The sequence below is a fragment of the Lolium rigidum genome, chromosome 3, assembly GCF_022539505.1.
Source record: "Lolium rigidum isolate FL_2022 chromosome 3, APGP_CSIRO_Lrig_0.1, whole genome shotgun sequence".
NCBI lineage: Eukaryota > Viridiplantae > Streptophyta > Magnoliopsida > Poales > Poaceae > Lolium > Lolium rigidum.
Genome location: NC_061510.1, coordinates 98,532,007 through 98,548,781, shown reverse-complemented (window position 1 = coordinate 98,548,781; position 16,775 = coordinate 98,532,007). Strand labels below are relative to the sequence as shown.

Below are 16,775 nucleotides of genomic sequence, written 5' to 3'. Positions count from 1 at the left end.
CACATTGATCCACCCGACTTCAAGGCTCTGCTTCAACGTCCTCTCAAATTGTGGCGCTGTGTGGGTCGCAAAGAACTTGGAAATCTCTGTTGCCTTGTAATTGGAGGAAAACTGACAAGAAACAAGCAAGTGCACATTAGCTATGACTTGATGGAAATAATACCTGCAAAAATAAAGTACTCTCTCTGATCCATAATAAGTGTCATGGTATTAGTTAAAATTGTATAGAATGCGGAAATAGGCAGACTCGGAAATAGAACTGTGGTTAGATGTACCAATGGTACAATGTATTTAACAAACACTGTCACTAGTTTGACAGCAGGGGTACGTATGACAAATCAATAAGAATATGCTACTGAAAGAGAAAACAAATATAACAAACAAGAGAATTTGCAAGAAAAAGAATCACTGACCAGATCGTACATCGTCACCAACACGTCCTCCCGATTGGATTTGTTTGCATAGCATCCGGTAAATCAGTATCGACCAATATATGTGTAAGAGTAGAAGCGACGACAGGAGACAGTTGACAGCATAGTATCTGTATATTTGTTGTCTTTCCTCATCCAGGATCATAAGTACTTCATAACTGAAATAATACATGAGATCATCGGATTGATCATCATGATTCCGAAGACCTTGCGTCTCGTTTCCCAGAACAAAAGAGCAAAGATTGAATATATGTTAAATCCGGTGGCATACATGTGTAACAACCTTAAGCTTCAGTCTGGGAGAAATAAAAATTTAAAAAAAGGCAATATGGATGACTCTTGGGTAAAAGGAAATTGGCAATAATGAGGAAAAGGAGAGGTATTGTCTCTCTCTTACTTTATCTTTTGATCAGGCCATAACAGGTCGCCAGGCCCTACCCAGAAGCATCTGGTACATGTAAACCATGGCTCATTGTATGTAGCAGATAATGTAAGCAATTCTGCAGAAAGATAATAAACAAATTTCCATGCCGACTCTTTAAATTTATCGATTTTTTTTATCCTTTCATCTGTCTCAGTAAGATTTCCATATCCTTTTCCAAATATAAGCCTTCTTGCTAATTCCTTCAATACAGTGGGATGAAAGGACTATAATATATGCATGTATAGGTACTGGAATGGCATGAACACTACATAATAGAGAATATCGTTGAAAATACGTGAACCACCACGGTCTTGAAGTAATTTTTTGCTCGTGATTCACTCTTGTAATATGACAGCATAGAAAATATAACACCGACTAACTATCTAGCAAGTCAATTAGAAAAGTACACGGTACAAAACTAGTATGTTCTGGCTCAAATCAGTTTCTCTCTTCATGCAGTAGACAATGCGAAGTAAAGTAATACTTGGATTCCCTTAAGACTTCTCTTTGGATGTGACTATCACCAATTAAATTTAATGTTGGCTGAACATATTCATAAACTTTTAATGGCATTTTGTGTTAATTTCTTAGTGTATAATCACCTCTGGCTGTATTGGAGTGCAAGTCACGGTGGTGTAATCGTGTGTATGATGAAACCATGTAACGACCATTGTCTGCAATATATAGTCTCTCAAGTGGCCTCAGTTGAGGTATCACCCAATCCAACGGTTGGTTGTTTCATACTCATGTCGGTCTAAGTTGATAACATCGTCATCGGCAGACCACATCCAGCACAATGCCATGTTATGTCGGAATTATATCTTTTGATCATGGTAAAATGAAGGGAATTTACACGGAGTGGTCACAACAACATCTTTCTCAAACCATATCCAGCAGTGTCATGTTATACCGGAATTATACCTTTTTTTCCTGTTTCAATCTTGCATCGCTGATGGACAACACAAGAGAGTACGAGACAAGAATGCTAACTTGGAAAGATGGTTTTTTTTAAAACATCTTCACCTTCATCCACATGCCTCCTGTTAGATGTATATATCTGTATATTGTAGTTTCCCCATATGTTAGGGGGCTTTCTGCATATGTGCACCTGTACATGTACTATATATTGTGGCCTTTGGCCCCCTGGTAATACAACACGCATATTGCCCTAACATGGTATCAGAGCAAAAAATTGGTCCTCTAGTCTAGTACATGTTCCTTGGCCATCGTTGCCGCTCCCGGCCGCTTTCCCGGCCGCTCCGGCCGCTTCTCCGGCCTCTCTGTCCCCGGCCGTCCTCACCGTTCGCCCACCCGAGCCACAGCTCGCCCGCGCCACCTGCCGCGGGATCTTCTCCGTCGCCCGTCCGCCTCCTCCTAGCCCTCTCGTCCGCCCGTCCCAAGTGTGCTGGCCTCGGTCGATCCCAAGTGCTCGTCCTTGGTGCTTGCCCCGATCGATCCCAAGTGCTGGCCCCCGCTCCCTGCTCTCCGAATCCTGCTCTCCGATCGGCCCACGCGTGGCCGTGCTGGCCCGATCGATCTCCCTGCTCGTCCTGCAGTTGACTTCCATCTGAGGTAAAAAAAAAAGAGTTATCTCTTCCTCGACATATGTTGCGATCCCTCGCTGCCCGGTGATCTTTGATGGCGCGAATTACCCTGATTTCGCTGCCTTTATGCGCGTCCACATGCGCGGTCTTCGTCTTTGGGGTGTGCTTTCTGGCGAGGTCTCCTGTCCGCCGCACCCTGTTGCTCCTACGGTGCATGTTGCACCGTCACCTGTTGCCCTTGCCCCTGATGCTACTCAGGCGGATAAGGATGCAGCCAAGAGTGCTGATAACACTGCTCTGGCTGATTATGACCGGAAGGTCCAGGACCACTCGACTGCCGTTGCGACTTACCGGCTGGATCTGACTGACTACACTCAGTGGATCGATGAGGATGCTCGTGCTGCTGCTGTTCTCACCTCCAGTCAGTAAGCTGCTGAGTTTATGGGTCTTCCCACCGCTGCTGCTCAGTGGGATTTTCTTCGTCAGCGTTATCAGCCGTCTGGGGATGCTCTTTACCTGTCTGTGGTCCGCCAGGAGCATGCCCTTCAGCAGGGTGCTTCTACTATTGATGAGTTCTACACTCAGAGTGCTGCTATTTGGCATCAGCTTGATTCTCTCCGTACAGCTGTGTGTGCCAGCTGTCCCTGCTGTCTGACTGTACGCGCGGATCTGGAGTTTCAGCGCATTTTTGAGTTCTTGTCGCGGCTCCGCAAGGAGTTTGAGCCGCGCCGTGCCCAGCTGCTTGCTCGTGGTCGTGTTCCGCTCTCTGAGGTACTTGCTGAGCTTCGTGCTGAGGAGACTCGTCTTCGTGGTGCTGGTCTTCTTGAGGTTCCCTATGTTCTTGCTGCTCGTGGCCCTCCTGTACCGTCTGCTCGTGGACCTCCTATGCCGCCGGCTTCGTTGCGGTCTCCGGCACAGCCGATACTCCCTACTCCTCCATTCCAGGGCTAGCGTCAGCCCCAGCAGCCTCGTGATTCGACATCACTTCCTTGCACCTACTGTGGTAGGACTGGCCACACTATCTCTACTTGCTGGCAGAGGGATCTCGGCTTACGTCCGCCGCAGCATACTCGTCGTCAGACTGGTTCTTCAGGATCTTCTGCTGTTGCGCTATCTGATCAGGACATTATCTGTGGTCTTCGTGGTCTGCTCGCTGTTACAGGCTCTTCCTCGACGGGTGATACGTCCCAAACGTATCTATAATTTCTTATGTTCCATGCTACTTTTATGATGATACTCACATGTTTTATACACATTATATGTCATTATTATGCATTTTCCGGCACTAACCTATTGACGAGATGCCGAAGAGCCAGTTGTTGTTTTCTGCTGTTTTTGGTTTCAGAAATCCTAGTAAGGAAATATTCTCGGAATTGGACGAAATCAACGCCCAGGGGCCTATTTTTCCACGAAGCTTCCAAAAGACCGAGGGAGATACGAAGTGGGGCCACGAGGCGATGCCACAGTAGGGCGGCGCAGCCCAGGCCCTGGCCGCGCGGCCCTAGCGTGTGGGTCCCTCGTGACTCTCACGACTCTGCCCCTCCGCCTACTTAAAGCCTTCGTCGCGAAACCCCCAGTACGAAAAGCCACGGTACGAGAAACCTTCCAGAGCCGCCGCCATCGCGAAGCCAAGATCTGGGGGACAGAAGTCTCTGTTCCGGCACGCCGCCGGGACGGGGAAGTGCCCCCGGAAGGCATCTCCATCGAAACCACCGCCATCTTCATCAACGCTGCTGTCTCCCATGAGGAGGGAGTAGTTCTCCATCGAGGCTAAGGGCTGTACCGGTAGCGATGTGGTTAATCTCTCTCTCCTATGTACTTCAATACAATGATCTCATGAGCTTCCTTACATGATTGAGATCCATATGATGAGCTTGTAATCTAGATGTCGTTATGCTATTCAAGTGGATTTTACTTATGTGATCTCCGGAGACTCCTTGTCCCACGTGTGTAAAGGTGACAGTGTGTGCACCGTGTGGGTCTCTTAGGCTATATTTCACAGAATACTTATTCACTGAGTTATGATTCGACTTGGATGTCTCTATGAAATTGTGGTGTGTTAGTACCTCCTATGAATGCTCAGTGACAGCGTGGGGTGTTTATTAGTACTTGGGAATACATCTTTAAGGTTTGCCTACATGATGAATTAGTGTTCGTTATCTTGCCGTAGAGTAATTCGAATAGCATAGTGAAGTGCTTATTTATATTCCTTTATGATTGCAATGTGCTTTATATCACTATTAATCTATGTGCTACTCTAGTGATGTTATTAAAGTAGTCTATTCCTCCTCCATGATGTAATGGTGACAGTGTGTGCATCATGTAGTACTTGGCGTAGTTTATGATTGTGATCTCTTGTAGATTATGAAGTTAACTATTACTATGATAGTATTGATGTGATCTATTCCCCCTTTCATAGCTTGATGGTGACGGTGTGCATGCTATGTTAGTACTTCGGTATAATTGCGTTGGTCTATCATGCACTCTAAGGTTATTTAAATATGAACATCGAATGTTGTGGAGCTTGTTAACTCCGGCATTGAGGTGCTCTTGTAGCCCTACACAATTAATGATGTTTGTCATCCAACAAGAGAGTGTAGAGTGGTTTTATTATGTGATCAATGTTGAGAGTGTCCACTAGTGAAAGTATGATCCCCAGGCCTTGTTTCCAAATACTGCAATCATCGCTTATTTATTGTTTTACTGCATCTTTACTTCCTGCAATATTACTACCATCAATCGCACGCCAGACAAGCTATTTTCTGGCGCCGTTACTACTGCTCATATTCATTCATACCACTTTATTTCACTATCTCTTCGCCGAACTAGTGCACCTATACATCTGACAAGTGTATTGGGTGTGTTGTGGACACAAGAGACTTCTTGTATCGTGATTGCAGGGTTGCTTGAGAGGGATATCTTTGACCTCTTCCTCCCTGAGTTCGATAAACCTTGGGTGATTCACTTAAGGGAAACTTGCTGCTGTTCTACAAACCTCTCGCTCTTGGAGGCCCAACACCGTCTACGGGAATAGAAGCGTGCGTAGACATCAAGCTATTTTCTGGCGCCGTTGCCGGGGAGGAAAGGTAAAAGGCACTCACACTCCGGACCCCGGAAACTAAGCTATTTTCTGGCGCCGTTGCCGGGGAGGTAAGGTAAAAGGTATTCACATCCTCCGACTACTAAGCTATCTCCTAGTCTTGCTGCCGGTGTGTGAGTGCTCGAAGCTATTTCCTTTAGATCCTGCAATTGCATCTTTTTGTTTCTTGTTTACACTAGTTAGGCATAATGGAAAACAATGAGCTTTTTATTCTATTTTCTGAGTTAAGACATGGATTGTTTGATGCGAAAATTTAAAAACCTATGGAACCTTATTTGCATGCTAGTAGCAATGATATTAGTATGAATGCTTTGAACACCATTGTTGATAATGGTATAGAAAGTTCTAAGCTTGGGGAAGCTGGTTTTGATGAGTATGATACTTTTAGTCCCCCAAGTTTTGAGGAGAAAATTTTCTTTGATGATACTTTGCCTCCTATTTATGATGATTATAATGATAGTGGTCTTCTGGTGCCGCCTACTATGGAGGATAAATTTAATTATGATTACAATATGCCTCCTATATTTGATGATAGCTACTTTGTTGAATTTGCTCCCACTACAATTAATAAGAATGACTATGCTTATGTTGGGAGTAGTAATTATTTTATGCATGAGACTTATGATAAGAATGTTTCATTTGATAGTTATATTGTTGAGTTTGTTAATGATGCTACTGAAAATCATTATGAGAGAGGAAAATATGGTTGTAGAAATTTTCATGGTACTAAAACACCTCTCTATATGCTGAAAATCTTGAAGTTGCGCTTGTCTACCTTTCCTATGCTTGTTGCATTATGCCTACATGACTTGTTTATTTACAAGATTCCTTTTTATAGGAAGTGGGTTAGGCTTAAATTTGTTTTGAATTTTCTTCTTGATGCCCTCTTTTTCTTCAACTCTTGTTTCTTGCGAGTGCATCATTAAAACTGCTGAGCCCATCTTAATGGCTATAAAGAAAGCACTTCTTGGGAGATAACCCATGTTTTTATTTTACTACAGTACTTTTGTTTTATATTTGTGTATTGAAAGTTGTTACTACTGTAGCAACCTCTTCTTATCTTTATTTTATTGCAATGTTGTGCCAAGTAAAGTCTTTGATAGTAAAGATGATACTAGATTTGGATTACTGCGCAGAAATAGATTTCTTCTTGTCACGAATTTGGGTATGATTCTCTGTAGGTAACTCAGAAAAATCTGCCAATTTACGTGAGTGATCCTCAGATATGTATGCAAGTTTCATTCAATTTGGGCATTTTCATCTGAGCAAATATGGTGCCTCTAAAAAATTCGTCTTTACGGACTGTTCTGTTTTGACAGATTCTGCCTTTTATTTCGTATTGCCTCTTTTGCTGTGTTGGATGGATTTCTTTGTTCCATTAACTTCCAGTAGCTTTGGACAATGTCCAGAAGTGTTAAGAATGATTATGTTACCTCTGAACATGTGAATTTTTGATTATGCACTAACCCTCTAATGAGTTTGTTTTGAGTTTGGTGTGGAGGAAGTTTTCAAGGGTCAAGAGAGGAGGATGATACAATATGATCAAGAAGAGTGAAAAGTCTAAGCTTCGGGATGCCCCGTGGCTCATCCCCGCATATTTTAAGAAGACTCAAGCATCTAAGCTTGGGGATGCCCAAGGCATCCCTTCTTCATCGACAACTTATCAGGTCACCTCTAGTGAAACTATATTTTTATTCCGTCACATCTTATGTGCTTTACTTGGAGCGTCTGTTTGTTTTTGTTTTTGTTTTTGTTTTTGTTTTTGTTTTTGTTTGAATAAATTCGGATCCTAGCATTCTTTGTTTGGGAGAGACACACGCTCCGCTGTTTCGTATGAACACATGTGTTCTTAGCTTTACTTTTAATGTTCATTGCGAAGGTTGAACTACTTCATTCATTGATATATGGTTGGAAACGGAAAATTCCGCATGTGGTAAATGGTATAATGTCTTGAATAATTTGATACTTGGAAATTGTTGTGCTCATATAGATCATGTTTAAGCTCTTGCATCATGTACCTTGTACCTATTAATGAAGAACTACATAGAGCTTGTTAAAATTTGGTTTGCATGATTGGTCTCTAGAGTCTAGATATTTTCTCGTTAAGGTGTTTGAACAACAAGGAGACAATGTAAAGTCTTATAATACTTACAATATGTTCATATGTGAGCTTTGCTGCACCGTTTTATACTTGAGTTTGCTTCAAACAACCTTGCTAGCCTAGCCTTGTATTGAGAGGAATTCTTCTCGTGCATCCAAATTCTTGAGCCAAAAACTATGCCATTTGTGTCCACCATACCTACCTACCACATGGTATTTCTCCGCCATTCCAAAGTAAATTACTTGAGTGCTACCTTTAAAAATTCTATTTCTTTGCCTTTGCAATATATAGCTCATGGAAAAAATAGCCTTAAAAACTATTGTGGTGAAGAATATGTACTTATGTGTCTTATCTTAATAAGTTGCTTGTTGAGCGGTAACCATGTTTCTGGGGACGCCATCAACTTTTACCTTTGTTGAATATCATGTGAGTTTCTATGCATGTTCGTCTTGTCTGAAGTAAGGGTGATTTTCATGATCATATGGTTTGAGTATGCATATTGTTAGAGAAGAACATTGGGCCGCTAACTAAAGCCATGATCCATGGTGGAAGTTTCAAGCTTTGGACAATTAATCCTCAATCTCTTATGAGAATTTTAATCTGTTGTTGAATGCTTATGCATTAAAGAGGAGTCCATTATCTCGTTGTCTATGTTGTCCCGTATGGATGTCTAAGTTGAGAATAACCAAAAGCGAGAAATCCAATGCGAGCTTTCTCCTTAGACCTTTGTACAAAGCGACATAGAGGTACCCCTTTGTGACACTTGGTTGAAACATATGCTATGCAATGATAATCCATGTTAATCCAAGCTAATTAGGACAAGGTGCGAGCACTATTGGTATACTATGCATGAGGCTTGCAACTTATAGGATATCTTATACATAACACATATGCTTTATTACTACCGTTGACAAAATTGTTTCTATGTTTTCAAAATGAAAAGCTCTAGCACAAATATAGTAATCAATGCTTCCTCTCGCGAAGGGCCTTTCTTCAACTTTATTGTTGAGTCAGTTTACCTACTTCTTTCTATCTTAGAAGCAAACACTTGTATCAACTGTGTGCATTGATTCTTACATGTTTACTTATTGCAGTTGTTATATTACTTTGTGTTGACAATTATCCATGAGATATATATGTTGAAGTTGAAAGCAACCGCTGAAACTTATATCTTCCTTTGTGTTGCTTCAATGCTTTTACTTTGAATTTATTGCTTTATGAGTAACTCTTATGCAAGTCTTATTGATGCTTGTCTTGAAAGTATTATTCATGAAAAGTCTTTGTTATATGATTCATTTGTTTACTCATTATCTTCACCATTGCTTCGAATCGCTGCATTCATCTCATATGCTTTACAATAGTATGATCAAGATTATGATAGCATGTCACTTCAGAAATTATCTTTGTTATCATTTACCTACTCGAGGGCGAGTAGGAACTAAGCTTGGGGATGCTTGATACATCCCAAACGTATCTATAATTTCTTATGTTACATGCTACTTTTATGATAATACTCACATGTTTTATACACATTATATGTCATTATTATGCATTTTCCGGCACTAACCTATTGACGAGATGCCGAAGAGCCAGTTGTTGTTTTCTTCTGTTTTTGGTTTCAGAAATCCTAGTAAGGAAATATTCTCGGAATTGGACGAAATCAACACCCAGGGGCCTATTTTTCCACGAAGCTTCCAGAAGACCGAGGGAGATACAAAGTGGGGCCACGAGGCGACGCCACAGTAGGGCGGCGCGGCCCGTGCCCCGGCCGCGCGGCCCTAGCGTGTGGGTCCCTCGTGACTCTCCCGACTCGCCTCTCCGCCTACTTAAAGCCTTCGTCGCGAAACCCCGATACGAAAAAGCCACGGTACGAGAAACCTTCCGCAGCCGCCGCCATCGCGAAGCCAAGATCTAGGGGACAGAAGTCTCCGTTCCGGCACGCCGCCGGGACGGGGAAGTGCCCCCGAAGGCATCTCCATCGACACCACCGCCATCTTCATCAACGCCGTCTGTCTCCCATGAGGAGGGAGTAGTTCTCCATCGAGGCTAAGGGCTGTACCGGTAGCTATGTGGTTAATCTCTCTCTCCTATGTACTTCAATACAATGATCTCATGAGCTGCCTTACATGATTGAGATCCATATGATGAGCTTGTAATCTAGATGTCATTATGCTATTCAAGTAGATTTTACTTATGTGATCTCCGGAGACTCCTTGTCCCACGTGTGTAAAGGTGACAGTGTGTGCACCGTGTGGGTCTCTTAGGCTATATTTCACAGAATACTTATTCACTGAGTTATGATTTGAGTTGGATGTCTCTATGAAATTGTGGTGTGTTAGTACCTCCTATGAATGCTCACAGTGACAACGTGGGGTGTTTATTAGTACTTGAGAATACATATTTAAGGTTTGCCTACATGATGAATTAGTGTTCGTTATCTTGCCAGAGAGTAATTCAGAATAGCATAGTGAAGTGCTTATTTATATTCCTTTATGATTGCAATGTGCTTTATATCACTATTAATCTATGTGCTACTCTAGTGATGTTATTAAAGTAGTCTATTCCTTCTCCATGATGTAATGGTGACAGTGTGTGCATCATGTAGTACTTGGCGTAGTTTATCATTGTGATCTCTTGTAGATTATGAAGTTAACTATTACTATGATAGTATTGATGTGATCTATTCCCCTTTCATAGCTTGATGGTGACGGTGTGCATGCTATGTTAGTACTCGGTATAATTGCGTTGGTCTATCATGCACTCTAAGGTTATTTAAATATGAACATCGAATGTTGTGGAGCTTGTTAACTCCGGCATTGAGGTGCTCTTGTAGCCCTACACAATTAATGATGTTTGTCATCCAACAAGAGAGTGTAGAGTGGTTTTATTATGTGATCAATGTTGAGAGTGTCCACTAGTGAAAGTAGGATCCCTAGGCTTTGTTTCCAAATACTGCAATCATCGCTTATTTACTGTTTTACTGCATCTTTACTTCCTGCAATATTACTACCATCAATCGCACGCCAAGCAAGCTATTTTCTGGCGCCGTTACTACTGCTCATATTCATTCATACCACTTGTATTTCACTATCTCTTCGCCGAACTAGTGCACATATACATCTGACAAGTGTATTGGGTGTAATGGGGACACAAGAGACTTCTTGTATCGTGATTGCAGGGTTGCTTGAGAGGGATATCTTTGACCTCTTCCTCCCTGAGTTCGATAAACCTTGGGTGATTCACTTAAGGGAAACTTGCTGCTGTTCTACAAACCTCTGCTCTTGGAGGCCCAACACTGTCTACAGGAATAGAAGCGTGCGTAGACATCAACGGGTACTGCTGGTTATTTGCCTGGCTCTTCTGGCACCGCGCGACCACCACCTTCCACACAGTCAGGTACGTCATCCCCGTGGTATCTGGATTCTGGAGCTTCTTTTCATATGACATATGCGTCTTCTATTCTTTCTGCTCTTCGCTCTCTTGTTTCTCATGTTCGTGTTATCACGGCTGATGGTACCTCTCTTCCTGTTTCCAGTCGAGACACCCTTTCTACTACCTCTTTCTCTGTTCCCGATGTTTCTCATGTTCCTAGTTTTAAGATGAACCTGTTTTCTGCTAGTCGACCTATCGATTTCGGTTGTCGCGTCATTCTTGACGCTGATTCTTGTGCTGTTCGGGACCGCCGTACACAGGCCCCGGTTGGAGCTGGCCCTCGCAGCCTTGAGTCCCCGGGCTCGGGGGTTAGACCGGCTTCGCGTTCCTCCGTTGACACTTCATCCGCCGCTCTCCCGCGGTTGCCGCTTCCGTCACCGGATCTTTTCAGCAGTGGCATCATCGGTTGGGTCACCTCTGTGGCTCCCGTTTATCGTCATTAGTTCATCGTGGTCTTCTGGGGTCTGTCTCAGGAGATGCGTCTTTGCATTCGTGTCAGGGTTGTAGGTTAGGCAAACAGATTCAGCTTCCCTATCCTACTAGTGTGTCTGTATCTCAACGACCTTTTGATTTAGTTCATTCGGATGTTTGGGGTCCGGCTCCCTTTCCTTCGAAAGGGGGTCATCGATACTATATTTTTTTTATTGATGATCTTTCGCGATACACCTGGTTGTTTCTTATGCACTCTCGCAAAGGAGGTGCTCTCTATTTATCAGCGTTTTGCAGCCATGGTTCGTACTCGTATTCCACGCCTATTCGTGTGTTTCGTGCCGATTCCGCAGGAGAGTATATCTCCCAAGACCTCGCGTGGTGTTCTTGCCGAGCAGGCACCCTTGCCCAGTTCTCGTGTCCCGGCGCCCATGCTTAAAATGGTGTCGCCGAGCGTAAGCATCATCATATTCTTGAGACTACCCGTGCTATGATGATTGCTTCCTCTCTTCCGCCGCATTTCTGGGCTGAGGTTGTCGCTACGTCTACTTACCTCATTAACATTCAGCCTTCTACTGCCCTTCAAGGTGGCATTCCTCTCGAGCGTCTTTCTGGTAGCTCTCCAGATTACTCGACTCTTCTTTTATTTGGTTGTGTTTGATATATTCTTCTCCCTCCTCGCGAACGCACCAAACTGACCGCTCAGTCTGTTGAGTGTGTTTTTCTCGGATACAGTGATGAGCATAAGGGCTATCGCTGTTGGGACCCTGTTGGTCGTCGGATGCGCATCTCTCGTGATGTCACGTTTGATGAGACGCGTCCCTTCTATCCTCGCCCCACCTCGGGTACTTACCCGGTGGATGATATCTCTTTTCTTCTTTTTCCGGATGCACCCCCTGCTGTCCCTCCTCCCCTCCCTCCTACTTCTGTTGCGCCCCCTTCGGCGTCATCTTCTCGTTCGTCTAGTCCACCTAGTACTCCTTGTTCTCCGGCTTCGGATCCTTCCGATGATGTCCCTTCTTCCTCTTCTTCTGATGAGTTGTCTTCTGCCGATGAGCTTCCTCCTTCACGGCCTGTTCGTCAGCGTCGTGCTCCAATTCAATACTCTCCTAGTCAGTATGGTCTCTCTGTTGTTTCCGAGCCGACTTCTTATCGGGATGCCGAGCGTCATCCTGAATGGCAGCTTGCCATGGCTGAGGAGATCGCTGCGCTTGAGCGCACTGGCACTTGGGATCTTGTTTCTCCCCCTTCCGGTGTTCGTCCTATCACGTGTAAGTGGGTCTATAAAATTAAGACTCGCTCCGATGGATCTCTTGAGCGCTATAAAGCGCGTCTTGTGGCTCGTGGCTTTCAGCCAGAGCACGGCCGTGACTATGATGAGACTTTTGCCCGTGGCTCATATGACTACCGTGCGTACTCTTCTTGTTGTTGCTTCCGTTCGCCGCTGGTCTGTCTCCCAGCCTTGATGTTCGAATGCTTTTCTTAATGGCGAGTTGAGTGAGGAGGTTTACATGCAGCCTCCTCCCGGGTATTCTGTTCCCGATGGGATGGTTTGTCGTCTTCGACGTTCTCTATGGTCTCAAACAGCCCTCGTGCCTCGGTTTGAGCGCTTCGCCTCTCGTGGTGACCGATGCTGGTTTCTCTCCTAGTCTTCATGATCCAAAGACTTTTCGTTCACACTTCTCCTCGTGGACGTACTCTTCTTCTTCTCTATGTTGATGATATGATCATTACTGGTGATGATCCTGAGTATATTGCCTTTGTTAAGGCTCGTCTTCGCGGTCAGTTTCTTATGACTGATCTTGGTCCTCTTCGCTATTTTCTTGGCATTGAGGTTTCCTCCACTTCTGATGGCTTTTCTATCTCTCGGGAAAAGTATATTCAGGATCTTCTTGCTCGTGCTGCTCTTGGGGATGAGCGCACGGTTGATACTCCCATGGAGCTTAATGTTAAGCTTCGTCCTACTGATGGTGATCCTCTTCCTGATCCCACCCGTTATCGCCATTATGTTGGGAGTCTTGTTTATCTTGCTGTCACTCGTCTTGATATTTCTTATCTTGTTCATATTCCGAGTCAGTTTGTCTCCGCTCCTACCACTGTTCACTATAGTCATCTCCTCCGTGTTCTTCGTTACCTTCGTGGCACGATCACTCGTCGCCTTTTCTTTCCCCGTTCCAGCTCTCTCCAGCTCCAGTGCTACTCGGATGCTACGTGGGCGAGTGATCCTACGGATCGTCGTTCACTTTCTGCTTACTTTGTGTTTCTTGGTGGTTCGCTTGTTGCTTGGAAGACGAAGAAACAGGTAGCAGTTTCCCGTTCGAGTGTTGAGGCTGCGTTGCGGGCTATGGCTTTGTTGATTGCTGAGGTGACCTGGTTACGGTGGTTGCTTGCAAATTTTGGGGTCTCTGTTACGACACTCACTCCACTTTTGTCCGACAGATACAGTGCTATCAGCATTGCACGTGATCCGGTCAAGCATGAGCTGACCAAGCATATTGGTGTTGATGCTTTTTACACACGTGCTCAGGTGCAGGATGACGTTGTTGCGGTTCATTATGTGCCTTCAGATTTGCAGTTGGCGGATTTCTTCACGAAGGCACAGAACTCGAGCGCAGCATGATTTCTTACTCTCCAAACTCAGTGTTGTGGATCCACCATGAGTTTGAGGGGGGTGTTAGATGTATATATCTGTATATTGTAGTTTCCCCATATGTTAGGGGGCTTTCTGCATATGTGCACCTGTACATGTACTATATATTGTGGCCTTTGGTCTCCTGGTAATACAACACGCATATTGCCCTAACACCTCCAACCGAATAAGAAAATAGCTCACCACAACCAGATAGAAGAAGACTGGCTCTCGTTAAAAAGATAACCCCGGCCTATGCACATACGCGAGGAGTTGATCTTGATATCCCAACCCATCACACACCAACGTAAGCAAACAAACAAACAAATTTACCTCGAAGAGGAATCGGTCGAGGAGGAAGCGCAGGGCAGGGAAGAAGGCAGCGAGGATGGGGAGCACGGCGTAGTCACCATATGCCGGGTCGGCCTCCGCCTCCCAGTCCACCAGCAGCGAAGACGAATAGCATCTCATGAAGAGCCCCACCAGGGTCACCATTGCAGCCTTGCAGGTAGAGGCGCTAAAAAAATTGTACCCAGTGTTGAGAGCTTCCGCACTATGCGGGATCTAGGGAAGGTGTTAGTGGCAAGCCTTACCTTCACGAAGTGCAATATGAGGAGAATGCGACTCGGACGTGGGCAGAAGCGCTCAGATATCCAAATCCAAGGACCCCAGATGGTTCTTAATTATATCCAAATGGTACGAGATAGAATTAAACTAAGCAAGTAGTGTACAATCTTCTTTCTTGGAGTTTAATTACCATGAACGTACGTACGTGAGAGGTTGCACGTCGCCATTTCTTTTAGGAGAGAAGACAGAGCACGGTATCACCAATGTTTTTTTTTTGAACTAGAAACAGAAACTTCATTACTTGTCTAGCACAGCAAAGTCACTGGCTAGAAGAATATTTACAAAGTCTGGTGCTTCCAGAAACCAACTTACAGTACTATTTTGATCTAAGTTTGCACCAAAGTTTGCTAAAGCATGAGCTACTTTATTACAACCTCTATGACAATACTTGACTTCAAAAGTACTAAAATTTAAACTAGCAAAGAACTTAATTTCTCTGAATAAGGTCCCATTTACCGCCATATCTTGATTTTTCCCATTTATCGCCTGGGCAAGCAACTGGGAATCAGTCTCAACTTGAATTCTCGTCATACCCCATCTTTGAGCATTTTGAAGGCTGGCAAGACAGACAATGGCTTCAGTTTGAAGTGCATCAAAGGCATGTGAGATTTGGCCTGCACCTGCACCCATAAATTGACCATCAGAGTTCCGAATGATAAAACCCCATCCACCATTACATCTGTCCGCTACATAACTTCCATCTATATTGATTTTCAAAACATGCTCATCTGGAGGAAGCCACGATTGAGGACTCTGTTTTTTGATTTGTTTCTCCTTTGAAAAGAACTGTTTGAACTCGTTAGCCATTTTCATAGCCAGGAAAGAAATGGAGCCATGTAAATTTTTATTTTCACCTGCTACCATCTTATTCCTAGCCTGCCAAATCCACCAAATTAAACTAATAGTTTTTAGTTTATCTTCTCTTTCTAGCCTGAGAATTTGATTGACAAAGTCCTGGGCATCATAGCACCTTAACAGTTTCTCTCTAACATTATCTATCTTAAGATCAGTCCAACTTCCTTTTATTTTTTTGCATTTCAGAAAAAGATGAGCTCCATCCTCATTCAATCTGTTGCAAACCGGACAGATGGGATCTAATTCTATCCCTCTCCTTTCCAAGTTGACTATGTGTGGTAGACTATCATGAGCAATTCTCCAGATTAGCATTTTAGCTTTAAGTGAACATTCCAGTTTCCAGATTTGGAGCCAATTAAAACCTTCAGTTGGATCCTGACATTCAGTCTGTCCATTTCTATCTATATCCTCCAGCTTTCTTTTAGGTCTATAAGCAGACTTCACAGAAAACTAGCCATTCTCCTCAAAGTGCCAAGCCCAATGATCTTGCATATCATCAACAAGAGGGATGGATAAAATTAAACTAGCATCCTGTGACCAAAAGATTTCTCTCACTAATTGACTATCCCAGTAGCCTGTAACTGGATTAATTAGTTCACTAACTTTAGTAATGATATTATTCTTTTTCTTTGTTATTGGTTTCCTACTCCAAAGTCTAGGCAACCAAGGATCTTGCCAAATATTTATAGTCTTCCCATCACCAACTCTCTTAATTATTCCCCGTTTTAATAATTCGATGCATTTTAAAACACTTCTCCAAGCATAGGAAATCCCATTTTGACATTCAGCTTGCAGGACTGAAAAGTTAGGATAATATCTAGCTTTCAAAACTCTGGCACATAAAGATTCAGGTTTTGTGAGTAGCCGTCATCCCTGTTTTGCTAACATAGCTAGATTGAAGGCATATAAATCCTTATATCCTAATCCTCCTTCTCTTTTGGTTCTAGTGAGCCTATCCCAGGCAAGCCAATGAATTTTGTTATCTTTTTCTTGCTGCGCCCACCAGAATCTGCTAATTGCACTATTGATTTCCTCACAAAGACTTTTAGTTATATCAAAACAAGTCATAGCATAGACTGGAATTGCTTGGGCACAAGCTTTAATTAAAATATCTTTCCCTGCCTTAGATAAAATTTTCTCCTTCCAGCCTTGTAACTTGCCCCAAATTCTATCTTTTATATAGCTGAAAGCTTTTTTCTTAGA

The 16,775-nt window shown here is 43.6% G+C and overlaps 1 protein-coding gene across 1 annotated transcript; it reads right to left on the bottom strand.

The window, feature by feature from the left end:
• Window positions 1-572: 572 nt before the first annotated feature.
• LOC124701997 (ASC1-like protein) lies at window positions 573-14,585 on the bottom strand. Its single transcript, XM_047234095.1, has 3 exons — window positions 14,424-14,585; window positions 829-1,055; window positions 573-720 (listed from the first exon to the last, which is right to left on the bottom strand). Exons 1-3 carry the CDS (start codon window positions 14,583-14,585, stop codon window positions 573-575), a joined length of 537 nt encoding a protein of 178 aa, XP_047090051.1.
• Between the last annotated feature and the right edge of the window lie 2,190 nt (window positions 14,586-16,775).